A 21,181-nucleotide genomic window follows, 5' to 3' on the forward strand; every position below is an offset into this window, starting at 1 on the left:
CGGGAACTGATGCAGAGTGAAAGGAGCAGAGCCAGAAGAACTCTATACACAGAGACTGATATACTGTGGTAAAATTGAATGTAATGGACCTCTGTACCAGCAGCAATACAATGACCCAGGACAATTCTGAGGGATTTATGGTAAAGAAAGCTACCCACATTCAGAGGAAGGACTGCAGGAGAGGAAACATATAAGAAAAACAACTGCTTGAACGCATGGGTCGGGGTGGACATGATTGAGGGTGTGGACTCGAAACTACCACACCAATGCAACTACCAACAATTTGGAAATTGGTCTTGATCAAGGACACATGACAAAACTAGTGGAAATGCGCATCGGCCATGGGCGGGGGGAGGGGTTGAAGGGGAAAGGTGGAGCATGAATCATGTAACCATGTTAAAAATGAATATTAATAAATGTTAAAAAAAACTATTCTTTTTTATTAAATTAGCTCATCTTACCAATGAGCAATTAATGTTTTTCCAATTGTTTAGGTCTAGTTTTATTTGTGTGAAAAGTGGTTTGTAGTTGTAGTCATATAATTCCTGTGTTTGTCTTGGCAGATAAATTCCTAAATAATTTATATTGTCCAGAGTGATTTTAAATGGAATTTCTCTTTCTAACTCTTGCTGTTGAGTTTTGTTGGAAATATATAGAAATACTGATGATTTATGTGGCTTATTTTGTATCCTACAACTTTGCTAAAGTTACTAATTATTTCTGCTAGCTTTTTAGTTGACTTTCTAAGATTCTCTAAGCATACCATCATATCATCTGCAAAGAGTGATAGTTTAGTCTCCTCATTGCCTACTTTAATTCCTTCCATTTCTTTTTCTTCTCTAATTGCTACTGTTAGCATTTCTAGTGACATTAAATAACAATAGTGATAATAAGCATTCTTGCTTCACTCCTGACTTTTTTGGGAAGGCTTTTAAACAAATGCCCAAATGATACTTGCTGATGGTTTTAAATAAATACTGTTTATTATTTTGATGAAAGGCCTTTTTATTGCTATACTTTCTAGTGTTTTCAATATGAATGGATGTTGTATTTTACTGAAGGCTTTTTCTGCATCTATTGATGGTTTCTGTTAGTTTAATTATTGATATGATCAATCATGCTAAAGTTTTTCTAATATTAAACTAGCCTTGAATTCTGGTATGAATCCCACCTGGTGATAGTGAATAATCCTTGTGATACATTGCTGTAGTCCCCTTACTAGTATTTTATTTAAGAATTTTTGCATCTTTGTTCATTAAGGAGATTGGTCCATCATTTTCTTTCTCGGTTTTTCATCTTCCTGTCTTAGGTATTGTGATAATAAGATTAAGTCTACACTGCCCATCTTTATATTTAATCACCAAAGGTGAGAACACCTCTAATTCTGGAAGGTCCGTAACCCCCGTGTGCTAGAGCGGATGACGAATGAGAATCAACTGACTGCCCTCTAGGCAGTACTATGAGAATTGTCTATTGTGATTGGACATGCAAATTAGGAGGGAGGTACCGGAAGTACCTGAAGTAAATGACCCCTTTAAAAAGAGGGAGTTGAGTGAGTGAGAGGTCTTCTGAGGAAGAAAGCATCTGGCTAAAGAACTTTTCTGGTTCATGGAGGAGTGTTGGAATGCTGAGACAATTTTGACTTGAGATTATTCTTAATTGACAATTGATAATAGTTCAATCCTCTGGTGACCATCTTTAATATACTGAACCCATAAAAACCCCTTTTTCTCCCCTTATAGTATCAGTACCATATTTGTGTCATAAAAATAATTTGGTAAGGCTCCTTCTTTGCTTATTTTGTCAAATAGCTGATAGAGTATGGAAATTCATTATTCTTTAAATGTTTGATAGAATTCACTTGTGAATGCATCTGGCCCTGGGGAATTTTTCTTAGGGAGTTCCTTGTTGGCTAGTTCAATTTCTTTTTCTGATATGGCATTATTTAAGTATTCTATTTCCTCTTTTGTTAATCTAGGTAATTTATATTTTTGTAAATATTCATTCATTTCACAAATAAATTGTCATATTGTCAGAAAATTGAGCAAAATAGCTCTTAATAATTACCTTAATTTCCTCTTCATTAGAGGTGAGATTGCCTTTTAATTTTTGATACTATTCATTTGATTCTCTTCTTTTTATAATCAAATTAACTAATACTTTATCTATTTTATTTGGTTTTTCATAGAACCAGATCCTAGTCTTTATTATTAGTTGAATAGTTCTTTCACTTTCAATTTTATTAATTTCTCCTTTGATTTTTAGTATTTCCAAATTAGTTTTTATCTGGGGATTTTAATTTGTTCTTGTTCTGGTTTTTTCACTGCATGCCCAATTCATTGCTCTCCCTTTTCTCTATTTTGTTGTTATAATCACTCAGTTATATTAACTCCTCCCTTCCCCACCCCCATATTGCTTTGGCTGTATCCCATAGATTTTGTCATTCTCTTCAATGAAATCGTTGATTTTTTCTATGATTTGTTTTCTGGCCAACCAATTTTGAAGAATTAGTTTAGTTTCAATTAATTTTTAAGTTGTCTCTCCAAGAACCCAGATTATTTTTATCTTATTATCATCTGAAAATGTTGCATTTATTATTTCTGCTTTTCTGCATTTCTCTGTGATGTTTTCAATGCCCTATTACAGCACTGGCGAACCTTTTTCTGAGCTTGAGGGCCCAGAAGACAAATTTGAGCTATCTGTGAGCCCCTGCATTACTTACTACAGAGAACAAAGGGAGGAAGTGCTTGCTTTGGGGAGCTGGAAAGAGAGGCTGGGCATACAAAAAAAATGTCCTTGGGCTCTGGGAAGAGCGGAACTGAGTAGCTCCCCAAGGGCTGTCTCTGCACACATGCCAACACTGCCCTAGTACATGGTCAATCTTTGTACCATATGCTACTGAAAAGAAGGTATATTCCTTTTTATCTCTATTCAACTTTCTTTAGATATCTATTTAACTCTAATTTTTCTAAAATTTCATTCACTTCCCTTACTTCTTTTTTGGTTCAATTTATCTAGCTCTGATGGGGAAGGCTGAGGTCTCCTACTAGTATACTTTTACTATCTATTTCCTCAAGTTCCTTCAATTTCTCCTTTAAAAATCTGGATGCTATGCCATTTGGTGCATATATCCTGAGTAATGATATTTCTTCATAATCTATGCTGCCTTTTATCACGATGTAATTTCCTTATCTCTTTTAATCAGATCTATTTTTCCTTTAGCATTGTCCGAGATCATGATTGCTACTCCTGTCTTCACTGTCTTAGTTGAAGCCCGATAGATTCTCCTCAAGACTTTTACTTTCACCCTGTGTGTGTCTTGTAAACAACATATAGTAGGATTCTGGTTTTTAATCTATTCTATCTGCTTCCATTTTATGGGTGAGTTCACATTCAGAGTTATGATCAATATTTGTGTATTCCCCTCTATTTTGACTTCCTCTTTTAATCCTGACCTTTCTCCTTTTACTCTTTCCCTCCCCTCCAGCTTTTAATCTGTCCCCTCCCTCATATTACTCCCCTCCCCACTACCCTCTTTCTTATTCTCCTTCTACTTTTCTATAAGGTAGGATACAATTATATACCACAATGAATCTGGATATTCTTCTGCCTCTTAGCCAATTCCAATGAGAGTAAAGTTTAAGTATTACACGTCATTGCCCTTTTCTTCCCTTCCATTGTATTATTCTCTCCACCCCCCCATACCCTGCACCTCTTTATGTGATATAATTTACCCCACTTTACTTCTCTTCCTATTTCTCTTAATACTACCTTCTTTTTCACCCATAGTTTTATTTTTTGACATATCATTCCAAACAGTTTACTACTACACGCTCTCTAAGTGCTTCTTTTAACTATGATGATAATGACAACAATTTTTAAGAGATACAGATATAATCTTTCCATACAGGAAGATAAACAATTTGACTTTATTGAAGCTCTTAAATTTCTCTCTTTCTTATTTACCTTTTCATGCTTCTCTTGAATTTTGTATTTGGACATCATCTTTTCTGTCCAAGTCTGTTCTTTTCTTCAGGAATGGTTGGAAATCTTCTCTTTTATTAAATAACCAAACTGTCCCCTGAAAGAATATAGTCAGTTTTAATGGAGAGGTGATTTTTGGTTGTAAACCCAGTTCCTTTGCCTTCAGAAATATCATATTCCAAGCCTTCCAGTATTTCAATATGGAAGCTTCCAAATCCTGTGTAATCTGGCCTGGGGCTCCATAATATCTAAATTGTTTCTTTCTGGTTTGCTTAGTTTTTCCTCAGGTTGGGATCTCTTGAACTTGGCTATAGCATTCCTGGGAATTACCATTTGAAGATTTATTGCAGGAGGTGATCTATAAATTCTCTCAATTTCTATTTTACCCTCTTGTTAAGAACATCAGGGCAGTTTTCTTGCATAATTTCTTATAATATGATGTCTAAGCTTTTTTTTTTTTTTTTTTTTTTGGTCATGACTTTCAGGTAGTCCAATAATTCTTTAACTGACTCTCTTGGATCTATTTTCCATGTCAATTAAGTTTTCAATGAGATATTTCCTATTTTCTTCTGTTTTTTTTTTTTGTTCTTTTAATTTTGTTTTATTGTTTCTTGATGTCTGGTGAAGACATTAGCTTCTATTGCCCAATTCTAATTTTTTCAAGATGAATTTCTTCCATGACCTTTTGACCTCCCTTTTCCATTAGGTCTATTCTTTTCAAGTCATTCTTTTCTTCATTGGATTTTTTTTTTTTGGCCTCTTTTTCCAGTAGGTCAATTCTGGTTTTAAAAACACTGTTTTCTTCATTTGATTCTTTTGCCTCTTTTGCCAGCTGACCAGTTTTGCTTCTTAAGCTATTGTTTTCTTTTTCCCATTTTTATTCAACATGTCTTATTTGATCTTTGAATTCCTTTTTGAGTTCTTCCAGAACATGAGCTCAATTTCCAGTTTTTTTGTGTTTTGTTTTATGTGGCTTTTTTTGAGCTTTTGCTTGTTGTTCCTTGTATCCTGTCATCTTCTATTGGTTCTGTTCTCTGGTCTTTTTCCCCATAGGAGCTTTTGATAGTTATCTTATTTTTCTGTTATTTACTCATTTTCTCAGCCTTTTGTTTTTATTGTTTTTTTGCCTGACAGCTGTAAGCTATCTTCTCTGCTGGTTTACTGGATTAGGCCAGTTGAGCTAATCTGCTCTAGGGTTAAATCTTCAATGTAGCCAGCCACCAAGGCCAAAGGTGCCCAGCCAGATAGACCCCCTGGACTTCCCTGCCAGCTGCAGTCAGAGTATGAGACCTCAAGGGGTATGTCTGAGGTGCTCCTCTGCCAGTGAAGCCCCCATTCCACTGCCCCATGTCAGCCTACACCTGACTGTAGATTCCAGCAAGGTAGGTAGTAGGGGGAGTGGGAGGAAAGGTCAACCAAGATTTCTCTGTGTACAATTCTGTTTCCAGTCCCCACCTTATCTCACGAAAAAAATTACTTTCTCTGCCTACCTTTTAAGTTGTGTTCCACAAGATAGGCCTATGACTCCATCTTATTGCTAGGTTTGGGTTTTTTGAGGCACTTTTTAAAAATTGGTATGGAAGGCTAGTCAGAGCAATTTCAGTTTTTGCTGCTACTATGCCACTATCTTGACTCTGTAAAACGGAATTCTTTATTCTCATTGTCTATTTTGAGTTAACACTTGTGAAAGGGAACTCTTTATTCTCTGTCTATTTTGAGTTTAACACTAACTTAAGTACCCCTACTTAGTACCTCACCAGATTGAACTGTAAATCACTTTCTTTTAGTACCCCTTAGTACCTCACCACACACCAAGTAAGAGTGTTTGCAAGTCATCTGCTAAAGTGGGTAACAACTCAGTCAGGAAATTGTGAATCTTTTTGATAAGAGTTTACATCTCCAGAGGAGGGGAAGTGGATCCCATAAGACACTGTCCCCTAGGCAGTGCTAAACAATTTGAAAGCTGTGATTGGCCCCTGTGAAGAGTGGAAGGGATAGAAGTCACCATAAAAGCCCTAAATTTCTGGGGCTAGAGGTCAGCTTCAGAAGTCATCCTCTACAGGTCATCTTCTTCAACTCAAACTGCCTCTTGTAGGGAACTTAGGTAAGCAAATTGCTGGATTTCCTTTCCTGGCTTCTGAAGAGAGATTATTCTCAGGTTTAGGGCTAACAAGTCATGTTGGGCTGAGTCAAGCACTGAAGCAATATTTAGTGTGATAGGCTAAATATCTTCTCTACCTTCTTTTTGTATTTCTCGACTTTCACTCTTTCCACCTATTTTGTAAATAAAAACTACTAAAAGTCATTTTGACTTGAGCTATAATATTTTAAATCAGCAACCACCATATTATTTATCATTTTCATATATTTTAGTCAAGCCCTTAATTTTAATCCCTTACAACTCCCAATCCCACCACAACATTTTAAAACTTCTTTAAAGTTACATTAGCATCATGTTTTTCCGATTGTATTTTAAAACTTAATATTTCCCTAAGATTTAATTTAGAATTTTTAGAGGGACTCAGACAATTTGTAACAAACCTATTTCCATCAGTTTATTTCTATCATTCCTATTAACCAAGAATATCACTAATCCACACAAAAACTAAAAAACACCCACTAATTCCATCTACATTTTAGATTGATATGACCTTCATAACAAGGCCAATGTCTTGTACAGATTCCCTAGCTAATCTACAAATGCATAACAACACTGAGGTCAATATTTTTACTAAGACTCTTTGACTGTTAAGTAAAAATGCTTTCCTCTGTAGGAATACTAACAATTAAGGAATAATTGTAGTAATTACTAATTCTAAATACTAATACTAATAATTGTAAGAAATACTAACAATTGGGGCAGCTGGGTAGCTCAGTGGAGTGAGAGTCAGGCCTAGAGACAGGAGGTCCTAGGTTCAAATCCGGCCTCAGACACTTCCCAGCTGTGTGACCCTGGGCAAGTCACTTGACCCCCATTGCCCACCCTTACCACTCTTCCACCTATGAGACAATACACCGAAGTACAAGGGTTAAAAAAAAAAAAAAAAAAAAAGAAATACTAACAATTGGGGAAAAGGACACCTTGATCAAAATTTTAAGTGACCAAAAACAAAGCAAAAAAACTTCAAATTAAATGGCATCACCTTTCTTCCAAAAGATTCAAAGTAGTTTTTTCTCATTTTAGTCTGTCTTATAATAATTCTATGTTCCTGTTTTGCAGAAACATTATTTCCAATTTTGTAAAAGGGAAACTTTTGGCCAAGTTCAAGTGGTGTTGGAAGGGAACTAAGGGTTTTTGAATGTGATCTCCTATACATCCTGAAGTACATTTTTGCTTTGAGTTTGTGTGTGATAAAATTCAAAATATGACCTTATTTCAGAAAACTTGTCCCATTTAAGTAAAAGTTATTAAGAACTCAATAAAAAATTGTCATATGCATCATAAGATTATAGGCAAAGGTTTTCCAGGCATGATAGCAGAGTAAGAAAGAACAAAGGTCTTTTCACATCTGTGAGAGGGTAACTTTGAATCAGAATTCCTTTTCTTCTCCTCCCCTCCATCTTATAGGCTTATAGGCTAATTTTTTTTGTTGTTGTTCTTGAGAGGCTTCAAAGCTATTCTGATACTTTACTGGACAAACATACTATGACTCAAAATGAAGCAGTTTCCTGGACTCAGGCCAAACTGATGTGATTTCCCAATCACTTAAGTTCATAAAAAGGCCCACCTACATGGAAATGGGACCATTCAGACTTAGTAGATGTCCTAAGGCCAGTGTCCCAAATCTGCATTTACCTGAAGAAAAGAAAGGCCATGCTTATCCCAAGGAAAGCATTCCAGTATTGAATATCCTTTCCACATTGTGGCAAAGCAAATCTCCTGGTAACAACTGAATGTCTTACAAGTGTTTTATTTTGTTCCCACATCAAACTTAATAGGAGAATATCCTGAAGAGGAGAAATGGAGAGAGACTGAGGGGAGAAGGGAGGATTAAGGAAGGGAGGGGAGGAAACTTAACAGACATATCAAAATTGAAATATTGTGGGCAAAACCAGATTACAATATAACTAGGAAATGTTTAGCATGATAAATAAAAATAAAAGACAACAAAGATTATGTTAATTTATGGTTTTTCTAGGTCAATATGTGGCAGAAGAGGCTAGTTTCTATTTGAATTTGAAATCATTGATGTTAAATAGCCTAAAAGAACACTCTCAAATTGAAAAATGACACATACAAAAAAATTTAAACAACTAACATTAATAAGAAAAAAAGAGTTTGAAGCCTTTCTTTCTGGGGAGGCGCTGGGAGTGATTTCATTTGTGTAGGAAATTTCCTCCACATATTCCCAGAGCAATATGCCAGAGATACATAATTATAAAGAGTTGCCTGCCTGAAACACTGTTAAATTACTTGGCTAAGGTCACACAGTATGTGTCAGAGGCAGGACTTGAAAATATATATCTTCACAAATCTAAGACTGATTCTTTCTCTGTTATAACCTCTCTGCTTCATCTTAAAGATCATATATCAGGAAAGCTGAGCACTCGAACATTTGAGGATTCAAAAGACAATATACATAATGAAATTACTAGCCATATATTTACCAAAACTCTTATCCATGATTGTACCTACCCCAACTATTCGTTTCATAGCATCCAGTTTGGCAGAATCTTTGTTGCTTTCCAGCATTTGCTTTAGATCTTCATTTCTATCAAAAATGGAGGGGAAAATGATAACATATTAGATTTTTTTAACTAAACAACTATCTTATATTATTTTCATATGAATTCAAAATGATGTGATAAGCAATTTTAAATAAACTGTAGGATCATCGTTTTAAATGTTAAACATCTGTCAGCCCACGTGTACTTCTTATATTAGAACATCCCTCTGCAAGGCCAACCACCTTCTCCTAATGATGAATTCCCCCTGGGGCTCCCATTTTGTGGAGGGGCCCAGGCTGGCTAACCTTCATTCTCTTCCCAAATATGCTTCTGGCTCTCCATATTCTCCACTATGCCTCTGCCCAGGTATTTTCACCTACCTACCCACCTCCCTATAGCTCCATTTTGTGTGTCGTCTTCCCCCATTAGACTGTAAGCTGCTTGAGGTCATGGGCTCTCTATTTGATTGCATGTCTATCTCTAATACGGTGGCAAATAGTATGCCCTTAATCAACACTGACTACCTTTCCTTGCCTTAGATATATAAAGATTTAAAGGTGATCACTTCCAAACTTCTTTTACAGATGAGGAAATTAAGATAGGTTAATAACTTTTTTGGGACCACATAGCTCAGCAGTGCTAAATTCAGATGGAAATGGACCACTAAAAAATATATAAGGATCTCTGGGGGCCGCATGCTTAGTTTTAAAAGGTAATGTTTTATACGTTTTATCCTATTTTTCTTTATTTTGTTAAATATTTTCCCAATTACATTTTAATCTGGTTTGGGCTATATTTAGAAGCATTGTAAGCTACATGACTAACTAATTGTTTGACACTTCTGACAATGCTAATACACAATAGCAAGTGAAGAATTTAAATTCACATCTTCCAGATACCATGTGTAAAACTGCCCACTACATGTGGATGATTCGATTCCTAAATAATTATTGAGATAACCACTGATTTTTCACTATTAATGATATCAATTCACATTTGTACTGTACTATGTTTACAAAGCACTTTTTGTAAACCAAAAAAGTCAGAGAGTCTTCACCAGAACACAGATCTAAACAAACAGCAACACTAGGTGAAATATATATTTGCTCTCCCCAAGCCAAATTATATACAAAATTGCCAAGATTGAGAAATGACTTGCCCTTTCCTTTACCTATAACTTCCCTTTGCTCTCTTTGAGCTACAAATCCTCATTAATAGTCCTACTGGGTTTGACACAAAACTTTTCCATCCCCATCTATGAATAGTGTATAGTACTTTAACTCTTCTTTATTAAAAAGGTAGATACTACATCGCCGAGCCAAAGATACTTTCCTTATTCCCTCAAGAGAATCAGGGTCTTCCTATCCTCTTTTCCTTCTGGGTTCTGGCTAATAAGTACATTGTCACAACTGGGGAAAAGGGCAAGAAAAATAGGTCCCCCCCCCCCAGTTGTGATGCTACAGGGACAGGCATTTCCCACAGGCATAGCAATTTACTAAGCCTGTGGGAAAGAGCTCAATACTGAGTGGAATAAATTCTGACCACCCCAAAGTCATCTGGGCCAAGGTAGAAGAGTGAACCATTAACTGCCCAATGTGAAAGAAGGCTGAGCTACTATTAGATCCAACCCAAAGAAATCACCATTAGAGAGGACAGAGTCAGAAAGTGGGCCTGACCTGCATTTTCATTGGTAACATGGCTAATATGGAAATACATTTTGCATGACCACACATGTATAACTATATCAAATTGCTTGCCTTCTCAAAGAAGGGGGGAGGGAAGGGAGAGAGAGTTTGGAACTGAAAAATTTTTAAAAACAAATGTTAAAATTTTGTGTTTATATATATAGTTAAGGAAAAAAATAAAATAAAAATTAAATGCGAGAAAAAAAAGTCCCTAGGTGGGAAACTCATTATTTGATAAAAATTGTTGGGAAAACTGGAAAGCAGTATACAGAAACCTACACCATGTGCCATATTCAACTATGGCCTTTCTATTAAAAGATCATATTATAAAAAATTTAGAAGAAAAACTGATCATAAACCTCTCAAGTAAGCAAGTAATATATGTATTATTAACTAAACAAGATAAAATAGGTAACTGATGACTTGAAATTGAAAGGCTTTAACACAGACAAAATTAACATACTGAGGATAAGAAGGAAAGTAATTGAATGGGGGAAAAATCATTGCAGCAAAGTTCTCTGATAAGAGTTTGTTACCCAAGATATAGAAACAATTAATAAATATATATAAAATAAACAGCCATTCCTCAATAGACAAGTGGGCAAAGGAAATAAGCAAACAGTTCTCAAAAGAGGAATACAAAGTATTCATAACCACATGAAAGAATGCTCCAAGTCACTAATAATAAAAGAAATGCAAATGAAAACTCTGAGGATTCACCTTATATATACCCTGAAAATTGGCAAAATAGCAATATTTTCAGCGTGAGAGGGATTATGAAAGGATAGGCACACATACATTATAAGTGGACCTGTGAATAGTAAACCTATTTTGGAAAGCAATTAGAATTATGGAAATAAAGAGACTAACATGTCCATAGCCTTTGAACTGAAGACTTCATCAATAGACTTATACTTCAAGGAAGCCACTAAAAAAAAAAAAGTCCTAGTAAACACCAAAATATTTATAGTAGCACTTTTTGTGATAGTCAAGAATTAGAAACAGAGTAGATGTTCTTCAACTGGGAAATAGTTATACAACTTGTGGTACATGAATGTAAAGGATACTACTATGGGTGGAATGATGTGTGAGGAAGCAATTAGGTGGCTCAGTGGACTGAAAATAACTGTGTGGTCCTGGTCAAGTCACTTAACTGCCATTGCTTAGCCCTTAACTACTCTTCTGCCTTGGTCAGAATTGATTCTAAAATGGAAGGTATGGGTTTAAAAAAAAAGAAAGAAATTACGTGAAATGTACACAGAAGCTCAGAAAAATCTATATGAACTGATGCAGAGTGAAGTAAGGTGAGCCAGGAAAACGATACACTCAATAACTGCAATAATATATATGTAAAAAAAAATACATGTGAAAAGGGGAAAAAAATCAAAAGTGAATGTAACAAAACTGTGAAAATTGAACAGAACTTGAATAAAATATGAAAGAACATCCCCAGCCTATTTGTTTGTGGAAGTAGAAGAATCACAGGTGTTAAATATTGCACATGTTTTCTGACTGTGAATTGATCAGTTGTACTGATTTTTCCACTCCCTAAAAATACTATTTATTATATGGAGTGGTTCTCTGAGACAGAGAAAGGAAGGATCAGTAATGATTTTTTAAAAAGACATAAAAACATATTTAAAACAACCCCCCCATAATGAAATTAAATCTGCCCTGCCCATCCTTAATCTAAGCACCAAAGTTGAGAACATCCCCACTTAATTCACAAGTTGGGAGGTCTGTGATTACACTGTGCTAGTGAGTGACAAATCAAATTTACTGACTGCCTCCTGGGCAGTCCTAAGCAAAGCGTGTGTTGTGATTGGGCACGTAAACTAAGAGGAAGACCCAGGAAATGACACAAAAGAAGCCCCTTTAAAAGTAGTTGAGAGTCAGTGAATTCAGCTGTCTTTGACCTGAAGGACCTCTGGCTTGGACTCGCTCTTCATCCTGGAACTGTACCTGGAGAAGCTCTGGCTAGGACCTTGGACTTGGTGAGATTGTTCTTAAATCTTTCCCTTAGAACTATATTTGGCAAGTGAAGAAGGCTGACTACCTTAGCTTCCCTGGAGACACTAGCCTCCCAGAGGCTCCCCTGATTAGGAGAAGCCCTTGTGGCTAAACATGGAGCACTGCCAGAGTAAAACCAAGGATTGAATATATAGTCTAGCTAGATTTCTTACTCTACCCTCTTCTCATCTCTCTACTTCTACTCTCTCTCTCATATTTTGTAAATAAATTACTCAAATCATTTTAGAATTGATTTTATTCAATTCTTGGTGACCACACCTTTAAATATTAATATATCCAACCAAAAACCCCTTTTTCCCTTTTACACCCCCCCAAAAATAAATTGCTGTTGAATTGTTTCAGTTGTGTCCAAATATTCTTGATCTCATTGGGGGTTTTCTTGACAAAGATATTGAATTGGCTTTCCATTTCCTTCTCTAGTTCATTTTTTATAGATGAGGAAACTGAGGCAAACCAGGTGAAGAGACTTGCCCAGGACCACAAAGGATCAGGAAGTGTCTGAGGCCAGATTTAAACTCCTGAAGATGAGTCTTCCTGATTCCAAGCCTAGCACCCTATCCATTGCTTTATCTACCTGCTCCCAAAAAAGAAATACCTGGCTGCAATTTGCCTATATATTCTCCATCAAGATTCTGTCCTTGAGCTTAATCATGAAGTCTACATTAAATGCCTCCCAAATCTATAACTCTATATGCACTCACTCCAAGTTCCAGTACTGTATTTCCAAATACCTGCTATATATTTCTACCACAATGTCCTAAAAGTACCTCAAACTCAACACGTGCAAATTAAATTTATCTTCCTAAAAAAAACTTGCCTGCTGTCCAGTTACTCAGAATCCCAACATCAGAATCATTTTTAAATCTTACATCTAATTCATTCCTCACATCCAATTAGCTGCCAAAAGCTATCCATTCTACACTACAAAGTAACTTCAGCATCCGTTCATTCTTTTCTCCCAGTGTAATCATTCCAAATTCTAAACCTCATCACTTATTGCCACCACTATTCTAATAGTTTTCTAACTAATCTTCCCTCCATTTGATCCTTTCTCCAAAATAAACTACAAACAAGTAATAGTCCTAATGTAGTACTTTCAGCATACTATTCCTTTACTCAAGAATTTTCAGGAGCTCCCTATAGCATAGCAAATAAATTATGTTTCTGATTCTTGTACTGAATGACTTCTACAAATTAGTTGCAACATAAACGTTGACTTAATTATTCAGTCTCAAGTACTTTCTCTTCTCCATTCCTTCATTATTTTCCTTCAAAATAATTATTATTGATTTTTTCCAGAAAGGCTAATTTCAGCCATTTCATTAAAAATTTTGAATTCATACATAACTATTTTTGTCAATATAATCATCCATCAAAGTCCTATCTCTATGTCTGATAAAGATATAGAGTAAAATCTGCATTTTCTTGAAAGATCTCTATAGATCCTAGATTAAGTTAAAAAGTTCCAACATGTTTATTCTCTGAAGGGCATAAACAATATCAGGAAATATAATATCTACACAGATGAAATCATAAATATCTTGAAGTATTAAAAAGGTATTCATTACTTTATAATGTATTAATTTATTCATTACAAGTATTCTCTTTTATTTATAAGTATTCTCTTTTATAAGTTCCTTCCATAAAGGAAAATGTCCATTTTTTTATTGTAATTTTTCATTACTCCAAGAGTCACTACAGAGCTCCTACTGTAATATATCACCAATTCAGAATAATTAGAGGGAAAACTAATGTGAATCATGAAAACACTTTTTCAAAAATACAGGTTTTATTTTCTAGTACATAAAGTAATAGAAATTTACTTTTAGACTTTATTGACCATCTTGTCAAATTAGTTTTAAGCCATGCCAAAAGTACTCTGAGAAACTCAAGATGATAAAGAAATCTATCTATTGTACTAGCTGATATTAATGACCTCCATGTAGGTTTGAAAAAAAAAATCCTTTGTTTGCATACTCTCTGGAAATGGGTGCTGACTCAAGTGTCTGAAAATTTGAGGGGAAATAAATTTTTTTAAAGTAAACTAAATATTTCCTATGTAAATATTCCCTCTTGCTTGCACTATTAATTTGCTCATTGTTCACAGAACTAAAAACATCAGTCTAGCTTATGCAATATTTTTATGCAATAAAAAATCTTAATTGGAAGGCTCCAAATTAATGAATTTCTATGGCCTTTACTGATGAAACCTTCCTTTTTAGCTAATTTTCTAATTTTCATTAAGTCACAGATGCATTACTCGAGTCCCTTTTTTTTCTCTTCCTTTGCTCTTTCCTATGTATTGGTTCCAAGGCAGAAGAATGGTAAGGGCTAGGTAATGGGGGTCAGTGACTTGCGCAGGGTCACACAGGTAGGAAGTGTCTGAGGCCAGATTTGAACCCAGGACCACCCATGTCTGGGCCTGGCCCTCAATCCACTGAGCCACCCAGCTGCCCCTCTTCCTTTGCTCTTAACTGTCTCCACGCTTATTTACAGCTTTTCCAAAATATAGGTAAAGTAAAAATGAATGACCCTGTTTGCTAAACATTACCTTACATTTCATATCCTGCTTTCATGCACTGAAAAGCATTTCTATTCATTACCTCATCTGCCTCTACAATATTATCATCCCTACTCAGAAAATGAAAATCCAAAAAATGAAGAAAGTAAATGACTTCTCCAGGATCACAAAGCTTTAATTTACTTGTATTTTAATCAAAAGTATTTATCAGAAGACAAATTATACCAGTGGCTGAATTAAGCTGTGTTGCTGAATTCATTTCATTGTAATAGTGAGGTTAGGTTAATTGCAGGATTCCTTTGAGCACTAAAATATCTACTCTAAAAAAGGGGAATAAATTAAACATAGCAATTTTAAAGTGTTCCTATATAGAATATTTCTAATATAGCCATTGTAAAAAAGATTTTTCCACACACATTCATACAAACCCAGGACAATTCCTAAATGGAAAAAGTCAATATCCTGGACTAAGTTCTGATTCCAAACACCTCCCTTCCTTTTCTAAATAAACAAAGTTCACATTCTGTTCTATTATGAATGCTTCAAAGAAAATAAAAGTTCTAATCTACTTGTTGCTATTAAAAAACTTTGTCCTAACAAACACAATGAAATCTTAGAAACAGAAATTTATATAAAAGAATCATAGGGCTTTAGGACATCTAGAAAGAATGCCTCTTAGATCTTACCCTGGTCTCTCCCATTTTCCAGGTGAGAGAACTTAAGCCCAAAATTCCTTGTCAAAAATAATACTTCCTCATCTATGATGTATATACACAGACTAGGTAATAGATATAACAATTTGCAGTTCATAATTTTTTTATTTAAGGGAAAAATTTCAATTTACTTTAGAAAAGATAGATTGCCAGTGTTAATTATGAAAAGAACCTCTCTCTTTAATTCCTTTTGTCTGTGAGCAGTATTCAAAATAACCTCAAAATAACCTCAAAGCAACTGAAACTACACACACACACACACACACACACACACACACACTCTGTTGGAATGTACTACTGGTAGACATATAGGCAATGTATAATGGTCTTAATATCAAAGGAGAAATCAAATGATAAAAGTTAAATCTGAATGTAGGAGATAAACTGAGCATTTGCAATGTGGATGAGAGATAGAAAACAATTTTTCATACAGAGAAAGCAGAAATATATCTCAACAAAAGAGTTAATAAGAAGTAATAAGAGACAGAATTGTGGGATGGTACAGAAAAAGTGGGTCCCTTAACTGAGCAGATTAGACCATTTTATACCACAAAGAAGATACATTATACATCAAAAAACATATTGTACTCTTTTCAATTCATATTCCATATACAAATTAGAAATCTCCAAACTTTTAATCTATTATAATGCTGAATCTTCAAAAGACATATATATTCAGAATGAAAAAATGTTGGTCTTTAATCACATGAAAGTACTGGACAGAGCTAGTATTTTAAAAATACACATAAGTATAATCTGATTTTTAAAAGCACAATCTAAATCATCTGAAAAGGCATGGAGGTAGACTCCACACAACTACTAATTTCTTCAGACAAAAGTGAAAGCCAGGCCTGATTCAGACTTGGTTTTTCGCCTTTTAGATTTTTCAAATATTTAATATTACTCATTACCAAATGAAACATTTCCTTAGAAGAAAGGATTAGCAACATAAGAGGTAAAAAGAAATCCTAATAGTGAACTTAAGAAATTATTTGAAAGAATTTGTTGATTCCACTATCTAATACAAATGCTTTTATTGTTATTTTAACCTTGTCAGAATTTATTTAGAAATTTTGCATTTTCCCAAGTATTACAATATAAGTACTTTTATAAATAATCTTATAAAGCAAATGAGCACATAAAAGCATTCTGATATACATCAGGGAAAAATAATGAAGGAAAAAGTTATCCTCTTGTCTTTAACTATTAATTTTTGTCCTTTTAAAATAATAATTTCATAATTTCATAATTTGTCCTTTTTTAAGCTATTCATGTAAAAGGGCCAAAAAAAAAAACCCTACTGTTGTAATTTTATATTTTTAAAAGTCTTGTTCTCTTAATAATTTAAAGAAGTACAAACACTTACCTAATGATAAAAGTATATTCAATTGGTTCAATAACAGCTTCTATGAGCCCTTTCTCTTCAACTGTAGGTTCAGATTTCAGAGTAACTTGGAGGCTCTCTGATAATCCCAAAACAGATTTAACTGTAGAAGATACTGCACTGATGTGACCCAGGAATGAAAAATCTTCTTCCATTATTTCAAGTTAGGAGAAACAGGTTAATTGTTTCATTAGAAATTTAATTATGAAAGGTTATTAAATTGGATGACTTATGGGACTACTCACTCCCTTCACTGTGTAAATGCCACCAAAAACACTTAATAATTTCAAAGGTCCCTTTCCTTTAATAGACTTTCTTATCAACTTCCCTAAGTAAGTATACAAAGATAAGCAGTTATAAATACTTTTTTTTCATCTACCACATTTTGTGGCAGAACAGGAAATGTTTTTTTAATCACTAATAAAACATGAAAAAAAATCTGATAAATGTATCAAAAGACAGGTTACAAAATGCATTAAATTTAACTAGTTTCATCTGTTAAAAGACCTAAACAAATCTTATTCCAACAGATTTAACAGACCAGTTCATTAAGACCTCATAATAATCTCTATTTCATTAAGCAATGATAACCAATGAATGCTGGAAATCACTGACAGAAGCTCTCCAACATATTAAGATTTCTGGACTGCTGTTATAAATCAGTTACTGACCTTCATTCAATGAATAATCTATGTACAATTTTAATCCTCATGCCTCCACTATGGACTTCCCTGCCACTTTGCCTGTCTACTACTTACTTATATGAACTTAAAGAGGTCAACATTTGTGCTTAGTTCCCTCAACTAGGAATAAATTCATCCAAATAATTTCTAAAATATTGTCCAGGTCTAAATTTTATTTTCCTGTTTTTCTCAGGATTTTCTCTACAATAACTAAAACCTTCCCCAGAGAATCTTTGCTCTATCCAATTTTATTGAGGTAACTGACATAATGTTAACAATACTGAAGTGCCTATTTTATGCTTACCACTCTGAAAGGTATTGGAAAAGGCATGAAGATCAAGAAAATCCTTTCTGTACAAGCCATTCTCCAATTGGCAAATGGTAAAGGGATTTGAACAAGCAATTTTCAGATGAAGAAATCAAAACCATCAATAATCATATTAAAAAATGTTCTAAATCACTCTTGATTAGAGAAAAGGAAATTAAAACAACTCTGAGGCTCTACCTCACACCTATCAGATTGGCCAGTATAGAAATAAATGAAAGTGGTATATGATGATGTGGCAAAAGTGGGACACTAATGCATTGCTGGTGGAGTTGTGAACTGATCCAACCATTCTGGAGGGTAATTTAAAATTATACCCAAAGTTCTATAAAACTGGGCAAGCCTTTGATCTAGTAATAGCACTATTGGGTCTGTATGCCCAAGAGATAAAAAAGGGGAAAGGACCTACTTGTACAAAAATATTTATAGTTGTTCTTTTTGTGGTGGCAAAGATTTGGATATTGAGGGGATGTCCATGAACTGGGGAATGGCTGAACATTGTGGTACATGTTGGTGATGGAATACTATTGTGACTATAAAAGATGATAAGCAAAATGATTTCAGAAAGATCAAAAGGAATTGTCATAGAGTGAAATAAGCAGAACTGGGAGAACACTGTACATAGTTACAGCAATGTTATACAATGGTCATCTGTGGAAACTTTGCTGCTCTCAGCAATGCCATGATCTGGAACAATCCTGAAAGACTTATGACTGGGAATGCTACCTACCTCCAAAGAAAGAAATGTGGAAGTACCAAATCTTTCACATCAGAGTCTCTTTGGTTTTATTTTGGGGTTTGGGTTACAAATGAGTGTACTCTTGCAACAAAGACCAATATGGAAGTGTTTTGGATGGCAATAAAAATGAGGGGAAAAAAAAGAAAAAATTTAATTCTGTCCTCAGAGATTATAATTAGATTATATACATATAACATAGTTATGTAAATAACAAAAGTACAAGTTAAAATGTATTAAGAGCTCAAAAAAATTACAGTGTCTTGAGTTTAAATAAGAAAGAGATCAGTCACTACATTCCAGGAGATGGAAATGAATCAACTTATCTCATGAGAGTTGGGAATAGAGAGTGTAACAGGAGGAAGAATACATTATAGATATATGAAGAGTATGAACAAAAGCAATGACACTAACAGGAGAAACTACCATTCATCCAGATGACTGGTGTTTTGTTTTTTTATTTTAAACATCTCATTTCCACATCACCTTCATATCCAAATATACACTTCTACACTCTCTTCCCCAGAAAGTTATTCCTTGAAACAAAGAATAAAAAAAAAAGAAGTTCAACAAAACTAACCAATACATCAACCAAGTAGGACAGGATTCCCAACATATTCTATACCCTAAATCTTTGGCCTCGGCAAAGAGAAGGATGTGCATTTTCTTATTTTTTCCCCAGGAACAAGCTAGCTTATACATATACTACAATGCTTAATTTTTTAAAAACCATCCATTTACATTGCTATAATCATTGTAAATGTTGCTTTCTTGGATCTGCTTACTTCACTTGGCATCAATTCACACATACCTCCTCATGTTGAACTCTATATTCATCATTTCTTATGGCACAGTATTATTCCATTATATTCATGTACCACAATTTGTTTAGCCATATTACCAACAGATGAAAATGAAATATTATTGTTCTCTAAGAAATGACAAGAGAGATGATTTCAGAAAATCCTAAGAATTAGAAACAGATGTTCAGTAAATGGAGCAAAATCAAGAGAACAATTCATGTAAGGGCAACCTGTTTTTAAAAAACAAAAACAAAAAATTCTAAAAGACTTAACTCTGATCAAAATAACCATACACTTGTCCAGAGAAACTATGATAGAGTATTTTATCTACTCCTGTCAAAGAGATCAACTCTAAAAGCAAAAGGAAACTTACATTTTGAGTCATATGTGGATATGTTTTTGCTTGATCATGTTTAATTTTTACAAGGTAGGCTGTTTTTGTTTTGTTTTATTTTTCCAATTCTTATTTCAGGAAGGGAAGTTTGAAGGTGGAATAAGGGATTAGTAATGATGTTGCAAAAAAAAAAAAAAAAAAAAAAAAAAAAGGAAGTCCACTAACAGTTTTTTTTTTTTAAGTATACACAGGAGAAGAGAAGGAAATAGAAAAAAAAAAAAAAAAAAAAGCACAGATAGGCAAGGCGGTTTTGAAAGTAATGGTAAATTTGTACTTTTTAAAAAGAATACGTTGTTTCAAATAAAGATTCAGTTTCATAAGTCATCCTTTTTGTACTGAAATGTTCTTTTTTTGTTGCCATTTGAAATTAAGTTTAAAAAACAAAAATAGATAACATAATAGTTTTGACTAAGTCAAAAGGTAGAAAGTAAAATGAAAATATCAAAAAAATTAGAAGAAAAACAGGCCACATACCTTTCACAGCTATGGGTAAGATATTCTTAACCAAACAGGTGATAGAAGCAATTACAAAAGATAAAATGATTTTGATTATTTAAATTAAAGATGCAAACCAAACAACCTCAGGTTCCCTTGCACTTTGCAAACTGGCAAAAATGACAAAAATGAATAAAACTCAATGGTGGAGGAATTGTAGAAGGAGAAGCACACTAATATATTTTTGGTGGAGTTGTGAAATAGCATAACTATTTTGTAAAGCAATTTGGAATGATGCAAATAAAATGACTAAAATATCCATACCCTTATCAAACTGAGGACTTTGTTACCAGAAATTCATTATATTTCAAGGAAACTATCAACAAGAAGTCCCCATATTTGTCAAAATATCTACAGCAATACTTTTTGTGATAACAAAGAACTGGAAATAGTTGGAGAATAGTTAAATAAAATGTGGCATATTAATTGCAAAGGAATATTACTGTGCTGGAAGAAATGATTTATGATAAATATCTGTGGAAATAGGAGGTCCATTGACAAATTCTGGAGCTTGCTCAATGCTGTTATGCTGATAATTTTCTCCTCTCAAAAACAAAATAACTATTTCTTATATGGGTGGCTCTTTAGGAAGGTATGGAGGAGGAATAATGGGGATAAATATGATGATGTAAGAAATATAAGTTATAAACAAAATCTTAAAAATGAATAAGTAAAATGATCAACTCATTTGCATTTCTTCATGTAAACCTTCAAAAAACTTGGAGAAATAAAGGACAAATTCCATTCAAACAGAATACA

General features: G+C 34.1%; 1 protein-coding gene across 2 annotated transcripts in view; it reads right to left on the reverse strand.

Annotated features, from left to right (window-relative positions):
- The window catches only part of AP3B1 (adaptor related protein complex 3 subunit beta 1), a 370,907-nt gene that overhangs the window by 298,757 nt on the left and 50,969 nt on the right, over window positions 1-21,181 (reverse strand). Inside the window, exons 1-2 of one of the 2 annotated variants that reach the window (XM_044663200.1) lie at window positions 16,969-17,141; window positions 8,621-8,696 (exon numbers count right to left, since the gene is read on the reverse strand). In XM_044663200.1, coding sequence (XP_044519135.1) covers window positions 8,621-8,696; window positions 16,969-17,141 — 249 coding nt within the window. Of the gene's footprint in view, window positions 1-8,620; window positions 8,697-16,968; window positions 17,142-21,181 lie in introns of those variants that run through there. The other variant, XM_044663208.1, reaches the window with a different exon arrangement.

The sequence above is a fragment of the Gracilinanus agilis genome, chromosome 1 (assembly GCF_016433145.1).
Source record: "Gracilinanus agilis isolate LMUSP501 chromosome 1, AgileGrace, whole genome shotgun sequence".
Classification (NCBI taxonomy): domain Eukaryota; kingdom Metazoa; phylum Chordata; class Mammalia; order Didelphimorphia; family Didelphidae; genus Gracilinanus; species Gracilinanus agilis.